Source organism: Cyclospora cayetanensis, unplaced genomic scaffold (assembly GCF_002999335.1).
Source record: "Cyclospora cayetanensis isolate NF1_C8 unplaced genomic scaffold, CcayRef3 CcayRef3_contig_48, whole genome shotgun sequence".
Classification (NCBI taxonomy): Eukaryota; Apicomplexa; class Conoidasida; order Eucoccidiorida; family Eimeriidae; genus Cyclospora; species Cyclospora cayetanensis.
The window spans coordinates 1-24,110 of NW_020312458.1; the positions used below are offsets into that span (position 1 = coordinate 1).

General features: G+C 53.6%; 2 protein-coding genes across 2 annotated transcripts; one reads left to right on the forward strand and one right to left on the reverse strand.

The window, feature by feature from the left end:
- Positions 1–385: 385 nt before the first annotated feature.
- On the reverse strand, positions 386–4,448 carry LOC34620529 (putative uncharacterized protein DDB_G0271606). The gene is made up of 9 exons (XM_026334703.1): positions 4,140–4,448; positions 3,507–3,812; positions 3,116–3,214; positions 2,912–2,971; positions 2,507–2,608; positions 2,235–2,384; positions 1,804–1,926; positions 1,114–1,311; positions 386–721 (listed from the first exon to the last, which is right to left on the reverse strand). The coding sequence occupies exons 1-9, from the start codon at positions 4,440–4,442 to the stop codon at positions 386–388; spliced, it is 1,677 nt and encodes a 558-aa protein (XP_026190488.1). The 5' UTR covers positions 4,443–4,448.
- A 1,039-nt stretch (positions 4,449–5,487) lies between these two features.
- On the forward strand, positions 5,488–23,072 carry LOC34620528 (activating signal cointegrator 1 complex subunit 3). Its single transcript, XM_026334675.1, has 23 exons — positions 5,488–5,751; positions 6,404–6,678; positions 8,425–8,431; positions 8,503–9,470; positions 10,200–10,597; positions 11,176–11,456; positions 11,747–11,876; positions 12,532–12,665; positions 13,429–14,216; positions 14,719–17,261; positions 17,739–17,933; positions 18,184–18,569; positions 18,823–18,999; positions 19,306–19,371; positions 20,162–20,388; positions 20,596–20,792; positions 20,823–21,084; positions 21,264–21,456; positions 21,903–22,086; positions 22,272–22,289; positions 22,339–22,569; positions 22,674–22,809; positions 22,970–23,072. The coding sequence occupies exons 1-23, from the start codon at positions 5,488–5,490 to the stop codon at positions 23,070–23,072; spliced, it is 8,163 nt and encodes a 2,720-aa protein (XP_026190460.1).
- The last annotated feature ends 1,038 nt before the right edge of the window (positions 23,073–24,110 follow it).

Sequence of the window (24,110 nt, forward strand, 5' to 3'; positions counted from 1 at the left end):
AGCAACACCCAACCACCACCGACCACCACACGAGAGCACTGTTATTGAGGTTGCTCGAGGGGGAGTTTGTTTCTTATGTGTGTTGTTGTGATTTATGATGGTGTTTATGTTATGGACTTAGGCTGTGCGATGTGGTGTGTGGGTGACTGTGTGAGGTTTTTGTTGTGCATTTTGTGGTTGTAGGTGTGTCTTTGTGTGTTTGTGTGTGTATGTGTGTGTGTGTGTGTGTGTGTGTGTGTGTGTATGTGTGGGTGTGTGTGTGTATATGTATGTGTGTGTATATGTATGTGTGTCTGTGTGTGTGTGTGTCTGCCTCTGGCTTAGGACAGAGCTTCTACACGCGCTTGTCTCTCTGTTTTGTCCATCTCTAAAGACTCTCTCCGTCTCACGTTTCCAGCAGCAGCGGTCCTTCCACGCGTTTCTGGAAACGCTGCAGCAACTGCTCAGGCAGACAAAGCTGCAGCAGCTCGCAGCGCTGTTGTTGCTGCTGCCGCAGCACTGCCTGTTCTCGCAGCAGCAGAAGCAGCTCATTGGACCGCAACAGCTGCTGCTCCTTAAGAGTTGCCTCGCTTGTGTCTGAGGTTGCTTCAGGCAGGCTTGAAGTTGCTGCCGCATGCAGCATGAAGACTCGCTGCCATCGTGGCACTGCCACCTCCTTCAGTTGGTGCAGCTGCTGCTGCAGCCGCTGCGTTTCCTCGCGAAGACTGTCTTCAGTGCCGCGCTAAGGATGCGCAATCGCAAGGAAGGAGAGGCGGCAAAAACGGGGAGGAGTCGAACTCACGACAGAGACATGACGGAGGGGACGAGCGGGTGGAGTCCAAGCAAAATACACAGGAGCAACCAACAACTTACAGGAACCCCCCCACGTTTTTAAATGAGAAAAACGAACATATATGTACACACACTGACACTGACACAAATGCAGCAGACGCGCCGCAGACGGATGTGCATACGGCAGCATCAGCAGACAGGAGTAGTTTCCAACAGATCGCAGTCAAGACTGCCGCACGAAGATTCATGTACCAAGGCCACTTTACAAGGCTATGCTCGCATGGATGTGAGTGTGTATATGTGTATATGTATGTACGACATGGCATGTATTGCTGCTCCTACATGCGAGACTTCGCTCTCCTTGTAAAGTTTACTGAGGCGCTGGAATGCCATGAGGTAGACAAGGCGCTGTTTTGCAGCCTCCCGAAGCTGCTCCTGCTGCTGCCGCTGCTGCTGCAGCAGTTGCTGCAGCATCTTCTGCTGATCTTGTTGCTGCGACTCCAACTCCTGCAGAAGACTCTGATCATCGGCAGCCGCTGCCTGCACGCAACCAGCGATATCGCAAAGGGGGAAAAACACATGGTGCATCAAGATTTGTATACACATCATATATACATATATAGATAAGTATATACATATATAGTTAAATATATACACATATAAACACATATATTCCTACATATACAGATATATATATATATATATGTAGATACAGATATATAGGGTGGGTGGGTGTTTACTGCTCAGAAACAGGATAGAGGGCAGCCGCGCTAGTTAGAGTCAAAAGTTTGTCTTGGTGGACATGCCAGGTGTTACGAGACAAAGGGCATGGCAGAGAGTCAGAAGGAAGCTGTACACTGCGAGAGGCCAGCGAACATCCGCCTGCTGCATCAACGGATGCTTCAACACAGAAAGCGAAAAATTGCAGTACAGCGTTGCACAAACGCTGCCCTTAGGAATGGTCACAGAGGGCAAACAAGAAAACAACGCGATGCTTGCGGCAGGCAAAGACGAAGGTGAAATAGAGGGTACCTGCAACTGCTCGATACGATGCTGCTGCTCTGCTACTTGCTGCTGCAGCGCCTGAGCTTCAAAGACAGCCTTCTGTCGCTCTTCATGTGCCGCTAGAAGCAGCTGCTTCAGCTTTTCAACCCCCTGCATACCCAAATGTCACAGCCATGCACAACAAACTGCCAACTGCAGCAGCTTGCCAGCAGAATAAGGGGGTCAGGTGCACCTATTTTGCATGTATGTGTATGCCAGCACACATGCATATACACATACATACGTGTATGCATACGTATACACATACATATACATACATAAAATATATACATATACACATGTACAGATACATACATATTCACATATACATATTCACCTACATATACATATACATATTCACCTGCATTTGGGCGAAATGGGAGATAGGCTACAGGAAGGACGGCCACAACACAGCGTACCCGTTCGAACTCTTTGGCTTTGCTCTTGTTGAGCATCTGCAGTTGTTGCTGCAGCATGTGGTGCTGCTGTTTTAAGGCTTCGGCCTCTCTTGCCTGCTGCTCTGCCAGCTGCTGCTGCAGCTGAGTCACTTGCAGCTCTTTTTCAGTCAACTGAGAAGATAGCATGCGTTGCCACATCACCCGCCAGCGCGCATCCTGGCAAAAAGAAGCAGCCCTGCGACTCACCAGCTGGCTGAAAAACTCTCAAGTCTCATAAAGCAGAAATGCCTCACCTGCAATTCAAGCTCCAGCTTGATGTCTTCCGCCTTCGCCCTTTCTCGTTCCAGATTTTCCAAAGCCAGCTCCTTCTCGACAGCGGCTTCTTCCATCGCTTCCTGCATCAGGAGTGACACATGACGAGCAACCGAAGGGATGAAATGCAAGAAGGGGTGCCAATAAACCCCTCAAAAACTCGGCCTTGGTGTTGACATGCGTATGGCGTTTGCTAGTGGTGCTAGGGTTGTTACTGTTGCTAGTGTTGTTACTGTTGCTAATGTTGCTAGTGGTGCCGGTGTTGCTACTGTTGCTAGTGTTGCTACTGTCGCTAGTGTTGCTAGTGGTGCTGTTGCTTTCTGGGCTTGCTGTCTTCAAAATGCTCTAAAATCTATGGCCTAGAGGAGAAGGTGCTGCACTATTACCTCCAGCTCAGCAGTGTCTTCTCGGAGCCGTTGAAGCTGCAGCTGCAACTCGTCTCTCTCCTGCATGCAGAAGCAGCAACCTCACGCATAGCGTGTCAGGAGGCTCTTGATTGGGGAATACTTATCAGCAGTAACATGCGCGGCAGCCCCTTGCTGCCAGCAGCAACAGCAACAGCAGCAACAGAAACAGCCTCCACTCCACACTCGAATCAGTGCTTGAGCCTCCTGGCTGTCATCTAATCCCCTATCTCTTGCCAGCTCCGCAGCCTTCAGACGAGCGATCTCTGCCTCTGCTTCTTCCAGCTGCAACGGAAGAGCACCCGCAGAGAAAACAGCTGCATATTTACTGAGATAAGGCACAGATGCGAACCGACGAAAGAAGCGGCATAGCTCCCCTTTCAAACACACGAGGCAATGCCGCCAACCGCGCAAACACACCCAAAAGACACTTAGCTCGAGCAGCACTCGACAAAAAAAGAGTAGCCCTCCTTTCCCCACCCACCTCACACATACATATACACACATACACACAGACATACACATACATACAGCTGCACACAAGCCACCACTTAAGCCGTAGCTGAAAAATGCTCGCCTTCCTGCTTAGTTCTAATTGCACATGCCGCGCTGCTTCAGCACCAGCAGTAAGGAGTCTGCTGCTAGCGCTGCGGAGTTGAGCGTCCTCCATCAACGTAAGTCTTGCAGCATCGCGTGGTGGTTCTGACATAGTAGCGACTCGTTCATGACAAGCCACTGAAGCTCCCAGTAAACCCGGCTTGCTGGCAACGTCACTTTCAGAAGCTGAATCTTCCGCAGCCGCCTTAGTCTTCTGTACAGCTTCTGCTGCTTTTTTCATCTCCTCCACGTTCTGTGTCGCTGATGCTTCCTTCTCCACCACTTTCTGTGTTTTTGCTGCTCCTTTCTCCTCCACTTTCTGTGTTTCTGCTGCTTCCTTCTCCACCACTTTCTGTGTTTCTGCTGCTTTCTTCTCCTCCGCTTTCTGTGTCTCTGCTGCTTTCTTCTCCTCCGCTTTCTGTGTCTCTGCTGCTTCTTTCTTCTCCTCCACTTTCTGTGTTTCTGCTGCTTTTTTCATCTCCTCCACTTTCTGTGTCTCTGCTGCTTTTTTCATCTCCTCCACTTTCTGTGTCTCTGCTACTTTACCTGGTGCCTGCTCGACAGCTGTCTTCTCTAATGCCATCTGCTGTGCTGCAACGTTTTTTCCAGCTGCCTTCTCTGCTGCCCCCGTGTGCGCCGCTTCTTTCGCAGACACCTCAGCGCTCGCCGCTGCTGCTGAAGAAGCGTCAGAAGGCCCTGTTTCCGTACGTTTCTGAGGCTCTCTGCTTTCGGCTCCAGCAGGAGCTGCAGCTTCCTGCTGCTGCTGCTGCTGTTCCTGCTCTTTGAGAAGCCGCGCCTCCTCCGCTGCAGCAGCATCTGCAGCTCGCGTTTCATCATCGGAATAAAATTCGTCTTTCTCGGCGTTAAACTTGAAGTAGCGATTCGTGCTCGTGTCCCAGTACAGGTCTTCGCTCATTTTGACTGCTGCTGCTGCGGCCTTTAAGCGACGGTTCTTCAAAGTTCGTTGGGCTCATAAAGGAACACACACAAAGCCGTTTCTCGTCTTTTGTGTGTATCCGTGTGTGTACGTATGCATGCGTGTGTATGTGTAAGTGCTGCTGCCACCGCTGCCGTTGCTGTTTTCCGGTAGAAGCGGCCTCATTCAATGGTCAACACACACACACACACCACCCAGAGAGAGTGCGGCTAGAGGCTATACTCATGCCGAAGCTGCTGCAGCTGCACCTACAGCATCCCTCCTCATGGCGCGTGGAAGACAGCTATCCGGGGTGTTTCGCCCTTTTGCAGCGACAGCTGTAACTGCGCTTCATGCCGCCGCTTTAGGAACCGCTGGTGCTGGTGAGCCCTCGCGGCAGGCGAACGCGCACAGCCACGCTGTGTAAGACAGATCCTCTGAGAATTTCCCTCTGTAGCATTTGGCTGTCTCTCCAGTGGCGCGGCTGCCTGTCGTGGACCACACCCTTGCGCTGCCGCTGCTGCTGCATGTAGGACGCGTGAAGGACTGCTGCAAGAACTAGATGAGTGGAAAAAAGCAAAAATGAGTCAAACGCACGTAAAAGCCACAGAGTTCCCTAGATTACTGTCAATTCTCGTGTGGATGCAATGTTTCCATCCCGGAACGCCTGCTGCTGCTCAGTTCAATACTACCACGAGTGCCGCCGCGGATGCAGCTGCCCGCAGTAGCAGCAGAAGCAGGGGCCACCCTCCTGTTCCTTCATAGATCTTTTTGGGCCTGTCTTCGAATTTCGAATCCTTTTCTTTTTGCCTGCTTCCTTGCTGCACCAGCAATTTGTCAAGAGCAAAGCGGCAGAGCCCTCCCCCGCGCTCTCCTAAGGGGGCCCCCAGAGGCGTCGGGCTTGAATCCAGGCGACTTCTGCAGAAATTTAGACCCCTTGGTTCATCAGCGTCTTTCCGGGGAGCTGAAGCAGCACCAGGACCTTCACATCAGCAAGAGAGCAACGCCCCCTGCGGGAGCATCACTCGCTGCAAGGGGAACAACAATGCAGCACGGCAGCGCTGGTCCTGCGCTCCCCGCGAAGAGGAAGGCTCCTCCGGACGAGCAGCAAAATCAAGTGTTGCAACATCAAGCATTGCAACAGCAAGGGGTGCAGCAACAGCAGCCGCAACAACAAGCGTCCGTATCTGTGGGCCCCCTCGAGACACACCATCTGTATAAGCAACTCTTTCTGTTGCAGCAGCATCCGCTACGGAAACCCTCACTGATGCAGCGTACAGACCTCCAAGTTGTGCAGGGTTTGCTTGAGGTACGGCGTATGGGTGCTGCCCCCATTACTTGTGCTGTGGCTGCTGCTGCTTTCGGTCTTGACACGTTTGCTGGTGCAGATGCTCGTTGCCTGCGATTGTGGTTGCACTTAGTACTGCTGCGCTCTCTCTCTTGCTGCAGAGACATGACATATTTAGGGTCTGTGACAGCCTTGCTTCTGTGCTACCGGATTGTGGATCGGTGGTACATACATATATATGTATATCTGTCTGTGAGTGTGTCTGCACGCTCTGAAGCTCTGTCCACTACGCGTCTCTGCGGCAGACTTGGTGTTGGATAAGTTGGGTGCCCGCGCACTCCGCCTGGACGATAGCAGGAAGCAGCAGCGAAATCAGCAGCACCAACACAAGCAGCAGCACCAGCAACAGAAGAAACAGCAAGCCCTGAAACTTTCCCGCACCAAAGCCAAGAGTCTTGGCCTCTTCGATGTTGCTGCAGACTTTGGGTGCAGCAGCAGCAGCAGGCGTCGCAAAGCGCAACAGCAGCAGCAGCGACGACAGCAACAACAACAGCAACAACAGCAGCAGCAACAGCAAGAGCAGCAGCAAGAACAGCACCAAGAACAGCAACAGCAGCAACGGCAAGAACAACAGCCAAGTTTAGGGCTGCGCGACTTGCTGCCGCTCTATCAGCTGTGGCAGCAGTACGCCGTTTCAGTGTGTGGAGTCGAAGCTTTAGCCGCAGGAACCTTCTCAGCAGGCACCAGCAATAGTAACAACAACAGGAAGCAGAATAAAACTCCTTATGGGCCCCCCAAACTAAGCGCTTTTAGCAGATGTGGGGTTGCCGCACAGATGGATCTGCACGGCGCGTGGGTGTCTGTACACCGTAGCAGCTGCCCTTCCTTTTGCGGCCTTGCAGGTCTTGTGGTGCTGGATACGCAGCAGGTGAGGCTTTCTACGTGTATGTGCGTAAGAGAGAGTGTGCGTTGTTGGAGCATTAAGGATTTTATCTGCAGGCTGGCTGTGCCAGGGGAGGGGCTGTCGGTGGAGGCTGCACATCGACGACAACTGCTGCACATGGCACAGCAGCCCGGACAGAGAGACAAACGTCTACCAATGCTGTCTTTGAGGCGACGCCTTCTGCTGCTGCTGCTGCGTGTGCAGTGCTTGCTGCTGCTGTGTGCAGATGGCGTGACGCGCCGTATTCCCAAGGCTGCGAGTGTCTTCTTGTTGTTGTTGCCGGATGGCAGCCGCTTCTTTCTCCAAGGACGGCAGCTGCAGCACAATCCAGCAGCAAGAAGCAAGGTGAAGCTCAAGCCTAAGCAAAGCATCCTCCTTTAGGTGGAAGGCACCGAGAGGAAGGCGACGACCTGACCTCTTTTGCAGGTGCTCAAGCCGTCATCATGAGGCTAGACGCGGCCTTAAGAGATGAAACCTAGTCAAGTTTTCCACAACAACGTTTCTTGCGTATCGTCTGAAGAGCGATGTGCCCGTCCAAAAGACACCCTTCAATGCAAGGCGCTGCGCTCCGGTTGCACTGAAAGATGCAATTTCTCATCTTTGCAGGGAAGTTCCTCGTACAGCCGCGTACGGCGCGCCTCTCCCTTACCCTGTATATCGACGTCGTCACGGGTTCGTACCAATGAAGTGATGAAGTCTGGAATTTTATGTCCATTTGCTAGAGAACACGCGGCTAGCCGATGGGGTGGGTGTGTTCAAGGCGTCATTCCTTCTTCCCTTTTGAAGCCCTTTTCCATATCAATCCGTTTTCCTTCTCCACGGACTGAGGAGCGGGTTTTGGGGGGGGACGCGCATGGCGGGTATCTGCAGGGCGCAAGTCTGCCTCTTGGTGTGGTGCGAGGGTTATACTTTGGCACTAAAAACACCCAAGTGAGGCTGGAAAAGGCACGTATCACGTAACGCCTAGAAGACTAGCAGGGGGCTGGTGCATAGCGAGAGGCGCAGGGTCAGAGAGAGCAAGCGCATGGATTCGCGAGAGTACTGGGGGTTGAAGGGTAGAGGGGCAGGTCGCTCAAAAGGGAAGGCTTCTCGGCGAATAAAGAGGAAGCCTCCTCATATCGAGACATGCCCGATCCGTGGCGAAGCACCTAATCTGGGAGCCCTATATGTATCTAGGACTTTACATAGTAATACACATATATATACGGTGTTCTACGGAGGCCCCCAAGCTACTGCGCTGGAAGGGCCCCTTTTTAGGGTGCTCTAGAGGAACCTGATGATTAGAACGGCGGCGAAATACTGCTTGTCTGTGTTTTCAAGGTTTTTGATGCATTTAGTAAGGTAGGGAGTTGGGAGAACTCGTGTATGCGATGTATGGACAGCAGACCTGCCTACACGTACTTGTCGACGGTGGCGCCGGAAAGAGTGCACCGATCCAGGAGTCTCCCGTGACACCCTTGATGGAGGAGGAGAGAAGTGCATTATAATTCAAGCACTGCGCTTGTTTCTTCCAACCAATGCCAAGTTCGCAGTTGAATGCCATCGATGTCTTTTAGAGGGGCCCCCCAGGACCTGCCGGTGAGCACAACGCGAAGGGGGTGGTGCTCGGCGACGGCTTTGCAGCCTCTCGTGCGTCCTCAGGGGCCATTTCGGCGTGGCAGTGACTGCTTTCTATTGGAATACGCGCGACTTTCAGGATTTTCCCGCGCTTCCACCCCACCACGCTGCTCTGGCTGTCTTGTGACCCCTAGCCCGTCTGTAGGGCCCCCCTTGGGCCGCCCTTGAAACTGGACGTTTTCTAAATGCAAGGAGGCGTCCTCCCCGAAAAGGGGGGAGGCGTGCGCTGGCGGCTGCTGGAAATCCTCGAACCAGCAGTCACCCGCGAGCTTCAGCAGTCGCAAAAAAGTGGCAGGGAGCCAAGGCCGAGCAGATACCCCTATAGGCTCCTCCCACTATCCGCACGAGGCGTTGACAGCGCCTTTAGTGCTTCCAGCATTAGTAGTAGTCGTAGCAGCAGCAGCAGCAGCAGCAGCAGCAGCAGCAGTTACATCAATAGCAGCACTAGCAGCAGCAGCAGCAGTAGTAGTAGCAGTTACAGCAGCGGCATTAGCAGCAGCACTAGCAGCAGCAGCGGCAAACCAGCACTTCCTGCAAGTACAGATGACTGCAATGCCTTCTCGTCATCTCCCATACCTTTTGGTCCGTGGCGCTTTTCCACAGCGACAGCCGCCGCGGTTCTGCCGCACAGTTCTCTTTTGCAGCGAGCTGGTGTGGGAGGCCTTCCCTCAGAAGGATGCACTTCCGGCGACAGCACCCTCTTGTGCTGCCCGCATGCGAGCTGCGCGTTAGCCCTGTACTGTGCCTCTCCAGCAGCAGATGCAGCGGCGAGCAGAGCTCTCCAGAGTCTGACAGCGCCTCCTCGGGGATGGAAGAAGGCGGCCTTTGAAGACGCCTCGAGGGGAGGCGATTCAGATCCTGCGTGGCTTCTGTTCAAGGGTTTATGCGGCAGCGTTGCAGAGGCGCTCCCCGAAGGGCACGACTTGGGCGAATCCTGTGCGCTGCTGTTTGAAGTGCTGACTGCTGGAGGACTGGCTTCTCCCCCCTGCCCTCCTGATCCTCTCGAGGCTGCAACAGCGACAGCAGGCGTGCAGGAAGCGGCAGTAAGTGCATTGGAAACTGTCGGAGACCTCCTTCCTGCCCTGGGACCAGTGGAGGCAACGCGACTCCTCTGCTGCGTGAGGCGGCTTGTTGCCGCTGACGAGCAGCGCTTTCCCTCCCTTCTGCTGCTCCAGCAGCAGCAGACACAGCCTCACGATTTCCAGCGGCTGCAGCAGCTGCAGCGCCACTGTGAGGACCACAAGGGGCAGCCGCAGCAGCTGCGCCGTCCTTGCCTGGAAGAAGCGTTCTCTTCAGAAGGCTGCCTCTCGCTGGGAAGCTCGCGACATGGCGCTTTCTCCTCCGCCGATGAAGCAGCCGCGTTTTTCGCTAAGCGGGGTGTTGTCGTGGCTGCAGGGGCAGTGCCCCTCGCAGCGCTGCTGCTGGAGGCCCCTACTGCAGATGCAGGGGGCCCCCTAAAACCGCCACCCAAAGCAGCCGAGTGCGCAGCAGCAGAACTGGCGCAAAGCATTGGCAGGCTGCTGCCACAGGGAGGCGAGGCCTCGACAGGCAGCAGTAGGTACACCTCCCCAAATGCATGTGCAGACTGCTAGCAGCAGATATCGTAGAGAGCAGCAGCAATAATTGCATTAGAAGAAGCAATAATTGCCCTAGAAGCAGTAATAATTGCCCTAGAAGCAGCAATAATTGCCTTAGAAGCAGCAATAATTGCCTTAGAAGCAGCAATAATTGCCTTAGAAGCAGCAATAATTGCCTTAGAAGCAGCAATAATTGCCTTAGAAGCAGCAATAATTGCCTTAGAAGCAGCAATAATTGCATTAGAAGCAGCAATTGACAGCTAACTTAGAAGCAGTGATTGCGTTTGCAGTAGCAACTACATTAAGGTTCCATGGTTTGATTGCCTGATGAGGATGCATGCTGGTGATGCAGGTGCTGCTGCTGCTGCTTTGTCTGATGGTTTGGCGTTGAGTGCCGCAGACTTCAAGGAGGCCCCTCCAGCTGTTCGTCTGCTGCCTCCTGCAAAGCAGGGACGGCTGCTCTCAGCAGCAGCAGCAGCGTCTGCCAAAGCAGCAGCAGCGAATGAAGCTGCTGCTGCTCCCCGCATCACCTTGCCTGGTAGTGGCACACTGCAACTGCAGGAGAAGGAGGAAGCAGAGGGCCTTCCGTGGCTGCATCGCGTATGCTGGGAAGTTGTAGGAGGAGTCACTGCTCAGGAGGAGCTTAAAAAGCAACCGCAACACCCCTACAACTCCTCAGAGTACTCCGATATCAACGACCCTCTGGCACCTCTATGCAGGAGTGCGGCAGGTGGGAATGCACAGATTTGCGTATTCTCTGCTGTTTCTCTCCCTCTCCCAATATATATAGAAATATAAATATGTATTATATATGTCTATATATTTATATATTTGCCTCTGTGATGCAGAGCGTTTTCCCGTTACGAGGTCACTCTGCGCTTCTTGTTATGTAATACATATACATATCTCTCTCTGTGGCAGCTCATTTTTGGTTGCCTGCCGCTTCCTGTCCGTCTGCGTGATTTCTCTCTTCCATCCTAGCCTCTGCTGATCTTCTGTCTGTGTAACCCCCCCTTTCTTGCCGTGTAAGCTTCGCCAGCGGCACGCTGTGTGTGTATGTGTATGTATGTATGTGCATATTGTGTACGTGTGTTTGTGTTTGTGTGTACATGTGTATGTGTATGTATGTATATCGTGTACATGTGTCTCTGTGTGTACATGCGTATGTGTATGTATGTGTGCATATTGTGCACGTGTGTTTCTGTTTGTGTGTACATGTGTATGTGTATGTATATGTGTATATTGTATACGTGTGCTTGTGTTTGCATATGTGCATACTGTGGATGTCTGTTTGTTCTGCTGACTCAGAGCTGATGGCTGCTGTTTTGGGGGCGCTTGCGGCTACCGACGAGGGCACAGAGGCAGCAGTATCAACAAACCCTGAGGCGGCAATTTCAGCCAACGCAGGAGCAGTTGACACGCTGCTGCAGCTACTGGGGCAAGATCGTGTGTCGGATGTGCATCGAATAGTATCGAGAGCACCTTGCTTGATAGATGCTGCAGCCCGTCTGCAGACTACAGCCGAGCAGCCTCAGCAGCAGCACGGGGTGTCTCCGCAGAGGAAGGGTCCTACGCTGGTTGGTGCCTCGGTGCGTTCCTGGTTGTCTGTCCTTATCTATCTTTCAATATGTTTGAGGCTGCCCCTCGCATCAAACGCTGCTGCTTCAAACGTAATACGCTCAGCAGTTTTTTTCGCTCAGTCAGTCGCCCGCCTTGTGGGCAAAACCCCGTCCTGTGGGTGTGGCTGTTGTTGTTGTTCTTGAGGCTGTCGTTGTTGTACTTCTTGTGGCTGTTGTTGTTGTCGTTCTTGTGGCTGTTGTTGTTGTGGCTACTGAGTCACTGCGAGGTTTCTTTCTGGGTGCTGCGGCTGTGCCTCCAGGTTAAATTCATGCCGCTTCACAAGGGGCGTCGGTCTGCAGCGGTGTCTGGACAGCAGGGGGCCCCCAAAAGCCTTTTAGGGGCCCTTGCGGACGCTGGTTATACCAAGGCCCCCACACCCTACAAATCGGGTAGGTTCGCAGTGCCCCCTGCGGATGCTGCCACGGCTGTCACCGCTGCTGCGTGTGTCTAGCGATTCACGTAGGTGAACGCGTCGGTAGCAGCAGCAGCAGCAGCAGTAGGGGTAGTAGTAGCAGCAGTAAGGGTAGCAGTAGCAGCAGCAGCAGTAGGGGTAGCAGTAGCAGCAGTAGCAGTAGGGGTAGTAGTAGCAGTAGGGGTAGTAGTAGTAGCAGTAGCAGTAGGGGTAGCAGTAGCAGCAGCAGCAGTAGGGGTAGCAGTAGCAGCAGCAGCAGTAGGGGTAGTAGTAGCAGTAGCAGTAGGGGTAGTAGTAGCAGCAGTAGCAGTAGGGGTAGTAGTAGCAGCAGTAGTAGTAGCAGCAGTAGCAGTAGGGGTAGCAGTAGCAGCAGTAGCAGTAGGGGTAGCAGTAACAGCAGCAGCAGTAGGGGTAGCAGTAGCAGCAGTAGCAGTAGGGGTAGCAGTAGCAGCAGCAGCAGTAGGGGTAGTAGTAGCAGCAGTAGCAGTAGGGGTAGCAGTAGCAGCAGCAGCAGTAGGGGTAGTAGTAGCAGCAGCAAGTTCACGTGCAGTGTGGCATGTGGGGCATACACTGCGATGTTTTCTTGAGGAGGCAGCAGGAGGTTCTCTGCGCTGCTTGTTGCTGCGTTGTAGTGCACATTGTTGATGATTCTGCCTCTCTGCTGTCTCCTCGGCGAGCCCTTCGCGGCTGCCTTCCTGAAGGTTCTCGAGTTAAGGATTCGCCTATTGCCTATGAAGTGCTCATTCCTCCTCCTAAGCCTGCTTTAGTACGTTGTTGTAAGGTCTTTGTTGCTGTCTGTCCACGCAGCTGCCTGCTGCTGTTGCTTGTCAGCGTCTTCTCGAGTTGCTTTTTTTCCTGCAGTGCCGTCGCCTCAGCGTGGCATGTGAGGCGGCCTTTTACGCCGCTTCCCTGCCCGCTGCAGTCAATTCAAAGAATAGCTGTGATATGTAATAGAGCTTAGGCTAATGCACAGTCGACGGCTTTTTGGCCTTGCTGCTACGCCTTTTCTTCTGCTCCTTTCCTTTGGTCTGGGGCAGCAGCCTATGCTGCTGCTTCTGCTCGAAGGCGTGCGTGCATGTATGCGTGCATTGAAGGAGCGTATATGCGTGCGTGTGTACATGCATGCATGCATGGATGTATTGAAGGAGCGTATCTGTGTGTATGTGCTTGCATGCATGGATGTATTGGAGGAGCGTATGTGCGTATATGTGTGTGTGTGTGCTTGCATGCATGCATGGATGTATCGAAGGAGCGTACGTGCTTATGTGTGTGTGTGTATGCATGCATGCATGTATGCATGCATTGAAGGTGCTTATATGCGTGTGTATGTCCATGCATGCATGCATGGATGTATTGAAGGAGCGTATGTGCGTATGTGCTTATGTGTGTGTGCGTATGCATGCATGCATGCATGTATGCATTGAAGGTGCTTATATGCGTGTGTATGTGCTTGCATGCATTGAAGGAGCGTATGAGTGTGTATGCATGCATTCGGTTGCTGTAGTGCGTGCAATGCTCCTCAAACGCAGGTCGATGAGGCCTCCCTAGTGCCCATAAGCGCGTTGCCTTCATGGGCGCAGACGGCGTTTGGTGGAATTCAGACTTTGAATCCGAGGCAAAGTCGCGTGTATCCAGTGGCCTTTCTGTCCTCCGCGTCTTTTCTCGTCTGTGCTCCTACGGGGGCAGGCAAGACGAACATTGCTCTCCTCGCTCTCCTGCAGCAGCTCAACGAGCATCGCCACTTATCAGACGGCAAAGCCTCCAGGCGATCTCGCGGCAACAGCGGCAGCCCTCCCCCCCCCGACCCGAACACAACTGGGAGTACCCACAACCCCACCCCCGCGAACAGGCCCTCGAGCCCCACGCATGCGGACGCTCCCTGTACTGCCCCAGCCGAGTTAGAAGAGTGGTCTCCGCCTTCTGCCAAGCACTTCAAGGCAGTGTACATCGCTCCTCTGAAATCCTTGGCTGCTGAAGTCACCGCTAAATTCCAAGCGGCGCTGGCCCCTCTGCGAATTCGTGTGGCCGAGGCAACAGCAGACATGCCTGTCACTCGAAAGGAGATTGAACAAGTGCACGTGTTCGTCGCAGTGCCCGAAAAGCTGGATATTCTGACGCGCAATGTTTTCTCCATCTCGGGAGAGGGAGAATGCAGCCTGCTGGACACAATCAAATGCCTCATCTTGGACGAAGTGCATCTTTTAAACGAGAGAAGAGGCCCAGTGCTTGAAGCTCTCGTCGCCCGGCTTCTCAGACATTCAGAACGCTCGCAGAGGCTCACCCGGCTTGTCGGCATCTCTGCCACGCTCCCCAACTGGTGCGTTCAGTTATATTCTCGCTGGAGTGCTTTTCGGCTTTCCCTGTCTCCTCATTATGCGGATATTTTCCTGCTTGGTTGCAGGTCTCTTGAAAAAGCGGGTCTCCGGTGCCGTCTTCACTCGTGTCTGTATGCATGCGCAATAAAATAAAGTATCACCAACCGCATAAGTCTCCATGCGCATCGACAGTCTGACGCTGCCGTTTCGCGTGCTCTGGGCTGCGGGGGCATTTGGTGTGTACAAAGCCCCCGCTTTCTTTATTTTCGATTGGTTAAGTACTTTTTCGGTTAATCCATTCAGTACAATCGCCGCTTTGTTGTTTCTGACTGCGATTTTTTCCGCCTTTGCATTGTTCTGTCTGTGCATCTGGGTGTAAAGAACCACGCATGCGATGCGAGCCATTTTTTTTCGAGCCTGAGTTTCCTGCATGCGATTTCTTCGAGGCCGATCTGTGCACTTTCTGGGCTGCCTTTGTATATATCCATATATGCTTCTCTGCAGGCGCGAGGTTGCTGACTTTTTGCTGGTATCGCCTTCGCATGCATTCTACTTTGGAGCCGATACGCGTCCAGTTCCCTTGATGCAGACGTACATGGGCATCAAGGAGATGGATTCTAACAAGCAGATGCGCGTCCTCGATGAGTGCACCTTCACAGCAGCGCTGTCAGTCGTGCAGAGGGGCCACCAGGTGATGGTGTTCGTACACTCGAGACAAGGCACCGTGGCGACGGCTGAGGCTCTGGCAACGCTTGCGGCTTCTCGAGGGCATGCGGCTCTGTTCGCTTTGGCAAATCCAAACGCTCAGCAAAAGGCGTTGCTGCTGCAACTGGAGCGGAGCTCTCGCTATAACGAGTTTAAGGTCTTGGCTCCAAGGGGGTTTGCAGTGCATCATGCAGGAATGCTGCGATCGGATAGGACGCTTTCCGAACGGCTGTTTGCTTCTGGCGCCGTGCGGGTGCTCTGCTGCACCTCTACTCTCGCATGGGGTGTGAATTTGCCAGCTCGCTGCGTCATTATCAAGGGCACCACCGTTTATTCCCCCCAAGAAGGCAGTGGCAACAAGGATATCGGCCCTCTGGATGTTGCGCAGGTGTTTGGAAGGGCGGGGAGGCCTCAATTCGACACCGTAGGAGAGGCTGTGCTGATCACGGAGTACAACAAAATAGCCAAGTACATTCGCTTGATGACGTCTTCTCTGCCTGTAGAGTCGCGGCTGCTCGAAGATCTCCCGAACGCGCTCAACGCAGAGGTTGCGCTGGGGACCGTCTCCTCCGTCTCCGATGCAGCGGAGTGGCTGCGTTATACTTTCCTCTTTGTGCGCATGCGCTCACACCCGGAGGCCTATGGCGTGCGTCGTAGTGCTCTGGAAGATGATCCTACGTTGCAAAACCACCGCATGGCCCTTGTTGAAGCGGCTGCATCTCGCCTTAACGACTGTCGCCTCCTGCGCTTCCACAGACGCGCAGGGCGTCTCGATATCACAGATCTCGGCAGAATGGCGGCACGCTTCTACGTGGATTACGAAACGGCTCAAATGTTTGCCCGCGAACTAGACCGAGGGCATCTAACCGACGGCGATCTTCTTAGAATCCTCGGCTCTGCCAAAGACTTCGAGGGCATTCGCGTTCGCAAGGAAGAAGAGAAAGAACTTGCGAGTCTCAGAGGCAGTCGGGCCTGCCGCATTCCTTGGCGGGGCGATCTCGACTCTGTGCCTTGCAAAGTCGCCACGCTTCTGCAAGCCTGTTTATCCAATGCCTCCCTTCAAGCCTCCTCTCTTATTACCGACGCGAACTACGTTTATGCGAATGCTGGACGGCTCGCGCGCGCACTTCTCACAGCGTCTCTCGCAGACACCGTGGGAAGGACGGACGAAGCAGAAAAAGTTCTTGAATGGACGAAGGCTATTGAAAGAGGTTTCTGGCCAGATGCATGTGTGCTCCGGCACTTTTGTAACCTCAACTGCTTCGCCCCCGACCCTCAAAAGCGGCGCTCACAGCAGCAGCAGCTGCTGCATCAGCAGCAGCAGGGCAGACAACAGCGCCTGTACTTGCGCCCGCAAGCTGTGGCGAAGGTGGAAAGATTGCGGTTCACGCAGGAGCGGCTCTTCTCCCTCTCCCTTCCCGAGTTGCAGAGCATATGCAGCAGCAAGGCTGACGGCGAGGATCTGTATAGGGCGCTGCGGCGGGTACCCATGGTAGAGGCAGAAGTGCTGGTCTCGTCGATCACTCATAACATCATCCGAGTCTCTCTTGCCGTGTCTTTCGTGGAGGATTTCTTGTGGAATAGTGCGCTGCATGGAGCTGGAGAGTTGTATCACGTGTGGCTGTCGGAGAGTGACACCGGTGTGCTGCTCCATCAGGAGGTGCTGCATCTGACGAAAGCCCACGTCAAAGAGAAGCAGAAGCTGACCTTCGCGCTGCCCCTTCACGACCCCACCACGCAAACGCAGTTCGCGATCAGCATCATCAGCGACAGGTGGATCGGCGTCTCTTGCACCTGCCCCTTTGCAGCGTCGCAGTTCTCTGCGTCTGGATTCTCTGCGGCAGCTGCAACGCCGCTGCTCGACATGCATCCCGTGCCCGTGACAGCCTTGCAGAACGCTCGCTACGAGTCTCTCTACAACTTCTCCTTCTTCAACCCCATACAGTCTCAAGTGTTTCACGTGTGTTACCACACGGACTACAACGTGTTGTTGGGAGCTCCTACGGGCAGTGGAAAGACGATTGTTGCAGAGCTCACCATTCTGCGCGCACTAAGGTGCTACCCAGGACAGAAGGTGGTGTATATTGCGCCTTTGAAGGCCCTTGCAGCCGAAAGACTGCAAGACTGGCGTCAGCGACTCGGGAAGGTTCTAGGTCTGAGAGTCGTGCAGATGACGGCAGACACGGACGAGGAAGAAGAAGTGAATCCCCGTCTCGCAGACCTCTTTGTTTGCACCCCTGAAAAGTGGGATGGACTGTCGAGACAGTGGAGGACGCGAGACTTCGTCGCCGCTGTAGGCCTCCTCATCATTGATGAAATTCACCTGCTTGGGCAGGAAAGAGGTAATGCCATCAGGCAGCAAACAGGGAGAGGTCGACACTGGGCTGTCGCAGGGAGTCGTCAACCTTCAGAAAGGCGTTACAAGTGCAGAGAGAGAGATAATTACGATATATATGTGCAGAGAGAGAGAGAACTACGATATATATGTGCAGAGAGAGAGAGAACTACGATATATATGTGCAGAGAGAGAGAGAGAACTACGATGTATATATATACATATGCAGAACAAAAAGTGTAGAGAGACGTATTTATCGTTTGGTCACTTGGGAGGCGAAGAGTGGCCGTCTGAAGCGGCTACTCTTCGCTTGCAATAAACGCAACGTAGTGACTTGCATGTCGGGTGTTTAGGGGATCAACTGGCATTCACAGCCCTCTTTTGAAAGAAGAGGGGGAGAAAGAGAGGATGATGATGAATCCTCTTGCTGCATGTGTTTAGGCGGAAACTTTTCTTTGGCAGGAGGTGGTGTCTGTATGCACAGGTCCCGTGCTTGAGGCGATTGTGAGCCGCATGCGCTTCATCAGCAGCCAAGCCTCGCGGAGAGTGCGTCTTGTGGGGCTTTCTACGGCGCTGGCGAATGCTGGCGACGTTGCCGCGTGGATTGGCATCGGCAGAGTTGGGTTGTTTAGCTTTAGGCCAGCTGTCAGACCTGTTCCCTGCACGGTGCACATTGCAGGTAGGCTATTAGTCTTGTCGTGACGTGTGGGAGCGCCTTCGCAGCTGCGCACATTTTGGCGGCGGCTCGCGCAAGAGGGAGGGAAGGGGTGTAGAGAAAGGCTCCAAAAATCTCGCTCGTAGTCGTTCTCGAAGCACAACTGTGAGGTATGCTTCTGCGGCTCAATGCGCGCGTGGAGGCTGGTCGAGAAATCGGAGTCTCCCTAGCGATGACTCTCTCCCGAGTGCTCTGTTTGCGTGCTCCCCTGTAGGCTTTGCGCAGAAGGCCTTCTGCCCCCGGATGGCTGCGATGAATAAGCCAACTTTCGATGCCATTCTAACGCATGCGCTGGCAGACAGTCGCAGCGCGTCCCTCTCGACGGAGCGGCAAGGCATCTACAGCACCGTTCCTCCTTCTCCGCCTTCTCTTACCTCAGGAAAGGAGATTTCTGCCGCTGCAGCAGCAGCAGCGTCCACAGCAGCAGCGCCAGCAAGGCTCAGACCTGTGCTGGTGTTTGTAGCTTCCCGACGGCAGACGCGACTCACAGCCAAAGAACTCATCGCCTTGCAGCACATGCACGAAGGCGGCACACTTTTCTTATGGCTCCAAAGCGAGCAGCAGAAGACGGAGTATGCTAAGGCCATCTCCCGCGTGAAGGCGAGTCTCCCGTCCTTTCCCTGCCGGCAGACAGACAGACAGCCGAACTCCAAGCCTCGTAACCCCTTCGCACGCGACACTGCGAGTCTTCCTCCCTCCTTCCCACCACGGGAAGCGCTGATCGTCTTAGAGGGCCACTCCTCGTAGCCTCTTAGACAGACCGCTCGAAGCCTCCTCCAGCTGAACTGCAGGCTTCTAAGGAGCTCACAATTGCCCCTGCGCAGTGCCTCCTTACTCGCTCGCTCTTTTGCAGGATGCGACGCTTCGCTCGGTGCTGCTGCACGGAGTGGCCATACACCACGCAGGCCTCTCTCCGGCTGACCGCGAGATCGCAGCTCACCTCTTTTCCCTGGGCTGTGTAAGAGTCTTAGTTGCTACCGCCACGTTGGCATGGGGCCTCAATTTGCCAGCCAGACTCGTTGTGATCAAAGTAAGAGAGGCTTGCTAAGATCGGCAGGCGTGCGGCATTTCTTATGCCACGCCTCAGTCTCCCACCACTTGCCGCGCTGCCACCCGTGGGCTTTGCGGCGGAGCTCCAACACACTGCTGGCTCTGACACCTCTTTTCTGGTCGCTCTGCACTCTAGCCGCGCAAGAGCTGTTGTGGACGCTTAGCCGCAGCTGGGCCGATCTGTGTGGCTGCACCCTAAACGGAAACTGCAGAAAAACTGCTCTCTGCGCTCGAGCAGCTTCACGCGCAAAATAAGGGGGAAAAGCAGCGTCCTTGTCTGCCTCAGGGAACCGAATACTTCGACGGCAAAACAAAACGCTACACGGATATGCCCGTCACCGACATCCTCCAGGTAATACAATGAGCCCCCTTTTCTTGCTTGCATGCGGTGCAGTGCAAAGCAATCCAATGCAATGCAATGCACAGAATGCAGTGCAATGCATTGCATACGCGAATGCATGAAGATGAAGGCCTCTGCACATGCGAGACGGCATGTCGAGACATCCAAGGCTCGACACATAGAGGCTGTCGTGTTTCTACCTTGCCCGTTGCAGGCATGCACTTGTCGAAGTCTCCGCATGCTAGAAAAGAAAGCCCCATTTAAAGCATCCACTCGCTTCTCCACAGTGTCTTTTTGTTCCATGCTCGCATGGCGGCCTGGCAGCCTGCTGTCAGAGGCGTCCACTGCCTCTTGCGTCGGCTTGCTCATCGGCATTTGACATCTTTCCTGGGTGTATGCGAACATATCTACATTATGCATGCATGCATACATACATACATACATACATGCATGCATGCATACATGCATGCATACATCCATACATACATACATACATACATGCATACATCCATACGTATATGCATACACAAATTATGCAAAGCTTCCTGCATATATATATATATATATGCATGCATACATTATATGTACATGATACATATATGCCTACACTGTACATACATACATATATGCCCATATCCTACATACATGCGTACATGTCTGGATGCTACATACCTTCCTACATACCTACACGCATGCATACAGCTATCGCCAGTAGACGATTGTTGCGCGCGTGTTTGGCCTGGCTGCATCCATGCGCCTGTGGCTAGCTGCTGCTTGGTGGCATTTGGGGTGTGTGACACAGATGATAGGTAGGGCAGGTCGTCCCCAGTTTGATACGGAGGCGGTGGCAGTCGTTTTCTGTGAAGAAAGCAAGAAGAGCTTCTTGAAGCGTTTCCTGTATCTCCCCTTCCCAGTTGAATCGTGTCTTCACCTCTGCCTTCCTGAGCATCTCAATGCTGAGATCGTTGCTGGAACTATCCGCAATAAGACTATGGCCATCGACTACCTCACGTGGACGTACTTCTTCAGGTAATGTGGGGAATTTCTAGTACGGGCTGTCTGGCAGGGGGTTCAAGAGCACGGCCTTTTTGCATGCAAGGCTAGGGCCTCTTTTTGGCGGGAGCAAATCAATTACTACCGGAAAAAGTTTATTGTAGAACCCGAATAGTGCAAGGGCATTTGGCCATCAAGAAGGGAGCGAGGCTGCCTCCGATTTGCTGTCTCGCGTCCTCTTAGGCGTCTTGCTTCCAATCCAGGGTATTATAGCTCGGAGTTGCTGACTGAAGACACGCGAGGGGGCAGCGTTGCCGCAGCAGAACGAAGAAGGCAAATGATCGCCAAGTACCTTGACAGACTCGTCAGCAGCAGTCTAGACACGCTGCTTGAGCTGGGCTGTATATCGCTGCGACTCCCCGAGCCGTGGGAGCAGGCGGGTGATGCTGCATGCGCATCCGCAGACGCAGACACAACTGCTGAGAAGGAGAAGGACAAGCAGGGCACAGGCTTTCGACAGATCCTGCTGAGTCAGCAGCAAGAGCAACACGAAATGCTGGAACCCATTATCGAGGCAACTCCGCTTGGTCGAATCGCGTGCTTTTACTACATCGCGCCAAAAACCTCAAAAATGCTGCAGGACAAGATGCAGCCGGAGGCCCCTTATCTGTCTTTCGTAGATATCCTGAGGCTTTTGACGGATGCAGAAGAGTTTTCGCAAATGCCACTGAGGTATGAAAACGGGCTGTATTCCCCCCCACCGCTTTAATAGCCGATTCTGCTTTGGGGTTGGCGGCTGTATACTTTCGAACTGCGGCACGGCTCCTGACTGCGTGTGTGTCTGCCGCTCCTGTTGCTGCATCTCTCTGTCCTGAACATCGAATGCGAAAAATGCCGGTGTATATATGCAGACACAACGAAGAGATCCACAACGCTGAGTTGGCTCGAGAGTGCCCTCTCCCTGTGCGGGGAGATAGCTTTGACTCTCCCCACACGAAAACTTTTCTTCTGCTACAGGCCTGCATGTTCAAAAGGCCTATGCCCGTTTCCGATTATATCACGGATCTTAAGAGCGCTCTCGAGAACTCCATGCGAGTCATTCAGGTACACTACTCCCTCCATTTCTGCGCAGCTGCCTGCGGCTACAGGAGGGGCACTGCCACACTGGGCTGCTGCTATCTACCTCCCTTTCTCCCCTCCCCCCGTGTTCATGGCAAGGGCCTGTATGAGCCTTTGGAGTTTTCTCAGTGTCGCTGCGACGGGTGACGTGCTTTCTCCGGAGTCTGAGCCATAAGTGTAATGTCTCTAGAGCAACGACTGTTGGCGCTTTGTCCTTTTTGCTGAATCCAAGGGTAGCAGTGCGTCGGGGTATGCGAGTGACTAAAGACCGCTAATATTTTTGCTTGCGCAGACACGTCGCGTCTTCCCTAGGCGGCCTGCAGGGGCAGTGAGAAGGCGGGGAGCTGTTGGCTCTTTTGCTGGTGATGCACATGTGTGGCACTTGTTTGTGTTTTGCGTTGCCTGTCTTGCTGCGCGTGTGTGTGCTTAAGGCTATGATTGACGTGGCTGCGGAGGAAGCGCAGCTGCAGTACGCCCTCAGGACGATCCTCTTGCTGCAGTGTCTTCGGAGCGCCACACACCCCGCCCGCAGCAGTCTTTATGTCCTCCCCCACATGACGGATGCTGTTGTCGCAGCACTAAGGCAACAGGGGATTGTATCCCTTGCCCACGTGAGTGCTAAGGGCCTAGGAGAGCTTCGCGGGTCTGGAGTTCGCAGCGTGCAGTAGCCGTTTATTTTTCTAGAAGAGTCTCATCATGTTTTCTTGAGGTAGTGCTTTCAGAAACTTTTGGCGAGTTGAGCGGCGTGCTGTGTGCCAGTTCTAGAAGGCTTTACTGACGTCGTCTCTTGACTCTTGGAGGGGAGGGCTGTCTGTTCACGGAATGTCTACTCAAAGCTGGGTGTGTGTGTCGTTTTATTCTCCACGCAGCTGCTGGAGGACCGATCTGCCGCCGCGTCATTGACTCGTTCTGGCCTCACTCTCCACGAGAAGAATGAGGTTCTGTCCTTCCTTGCACGCATTCCCAGGCTGCGCATGAGGTGGTTTCTGTACGCTGCAACGACAGCGACGGAGGGAAGCGGTGCAGGAGGAGAAGAGGCGGACGAGGAAGAACTTGTTTTCACGCAAGTGGAGCAACAAGTCATACGGAGAGACGACGGTAAAAGCAAGTGCTTTGCGAATGCTGGTTTTTCTGATACTGGATCTCTACCTACTCAACCTGAGATACTCTCTTTCGCTGCCGGTGCTTTTGCTTCTTTACAGGTCAGCCCGTCAAGTGCTTCATCATCCCTGCAGGCACCGACCTTCAGCTGGAGGTTCACGTGAGAGCTTTGGGGCCCCTAGGAGGCGCATCCAATGATACGGCAGCGAAGCGCGACAATTTACCCTCTTCGAGCTGGTATGTATAGGAGTTTGTTCAGGCCTGGGCTGAGCTCATCCAGGGGGGACGAGTCGGTCTTGCTGCATCGGTGTATGTGAAACCTAAGAGTGGGAGGCTTTTGCTCAGACAGTGGTTTCATCGAATCAAGAATCTTGAGCCTATCGGCCACGCTGTGCAGGTTTGTCATCCTTGGAGACGTCGACGATGCCGCCGACGAACTAGTGGCGTTGCGCCGTCTCAGGATACGCCCCTATGGCCACAGCAAGCTGATTCTTGAGTGAGTTGTGTGCCATCTCCACACCCTGTTGTCTTTCCGCTTCCTTATTCGAGCCCTGCTGCTTGGTACCGGCTCCTGTGGGCCTTTCAATCCTCGCCAATCGCTAGCAATTTGTCAGACTTCATTTCAAGTGGAGCTGCTCAACAGCTCGTTTCTCTCTTTCTCTCGTTGTGGGGCCCCTCCACCCCTTCTGCGATTCTGCCTCCCCACATAAGCCTTTCCCGTCTCCTGCGCTGTTTGTGTCTCTTTCCCTGAAATTGTGCCTCTACGCCCCCAAATGGCATCTGTCTCTCATGCTGCTGCTTATTGCCTAATGTCCTCAGATTCTCAGCGCCAGAAGAGGCGGGAGAGGTGTTTTCTCTCTCTCTCTTTTTATGTAACGACACATACGTAGGTGTCGATCAAGAGGCCACCTTGACTTTCAAAACGCAATGACTAAAAGCCTCAGGGGCCCCCTGGAAACACTTGCTGTGAAACGGAGTCCTCGCATCCCAATGCGTGCTCATGGACTAGTGCTTTCAAACACCCGGTCCTCTTCCAGGGGCCCATCACTTTCAATGCTCCCCTCGAACCACTATAAATCTCCTGTGGTAGCTGCAACGTCTGCGGTGTTTTCGGGGTATTCCCTTCGAATCACCCTCCTAGAGGCCTCTGTAGTAGTAAGAGCTCCCCCACGCGTTCACGACTTTTTCTAACGGGCGGCTCAAAGCTCGGAAAAAAACCCATCGGCAAACCAGTATCAGGGCATTTTTATAAGGCACCCGCTACTTACTGTCGCACTCTCGATGTATATGAGCGCGAAGTAATACAGCTATGAGTAGTATATAAACGTGGTTCAGGCCATTTTACACAACAATCTGGGCATCCTGCTATCTCTCAGCGACAAGTACCATTAATGGGGCCCTAAAGCACCTCCAATAATGCTTAACCAAAGATTGCGTGGTGGGTCACTTAAATCACTCCAGACTCAACGCCAAGTTATTTGCGAGCTATTGCATGCTTTTAACGAATCTGCCGTTCTGCCCTGCCCGCTCCTCTCAGA

Bases quoted from the DNA above. Each gene is read 5' to 3' on its own strand.
- LOC34620529 (XM_026334703.1), bottom strand. From the start codon at position 4,442: ATGAGCGAAGACCTGTACTGGGACACGAGCACGAATCGCTACTTCAAG. The intron at 2,609-2,911 runs GTAATAGTGCAG...CTCCTGATGCAG, and splicing joins AAGACACTGCTGAGCTGGAG to GAAGCGATGGAAGAAGCCGC. The intron at 1,312-1,803 runs GTACCCTCTATT...GGTTGCGTGCAG, and splicing joins ATCGTATCGAGCAGTTGCAG to GCAGCGGCTGCCGATGATCA.
- LOC34620528 (XM_026334675.1), top strand. From the start codon at position 5,488: ATGCAGCACGGCAGCGCTGGTCCTGCGCTCCCCGCGAAGAGGAAGGCT. The intron at 5,752-6,403 runs GTACGGCGTATG...CCGCTCTATCAG, and splicing joins TTGTGCAGGGTTTGCTTGAG to CTGTGGCAGCAGTACGCCGT. The intron at 20,793-20,822 runs GTGATGCTGCAT...CCGCAGACGCAG, and splicing joins CGAGCCGTGGGAGCAGGCGG to ACACAACTGCTGAGAAGGAG.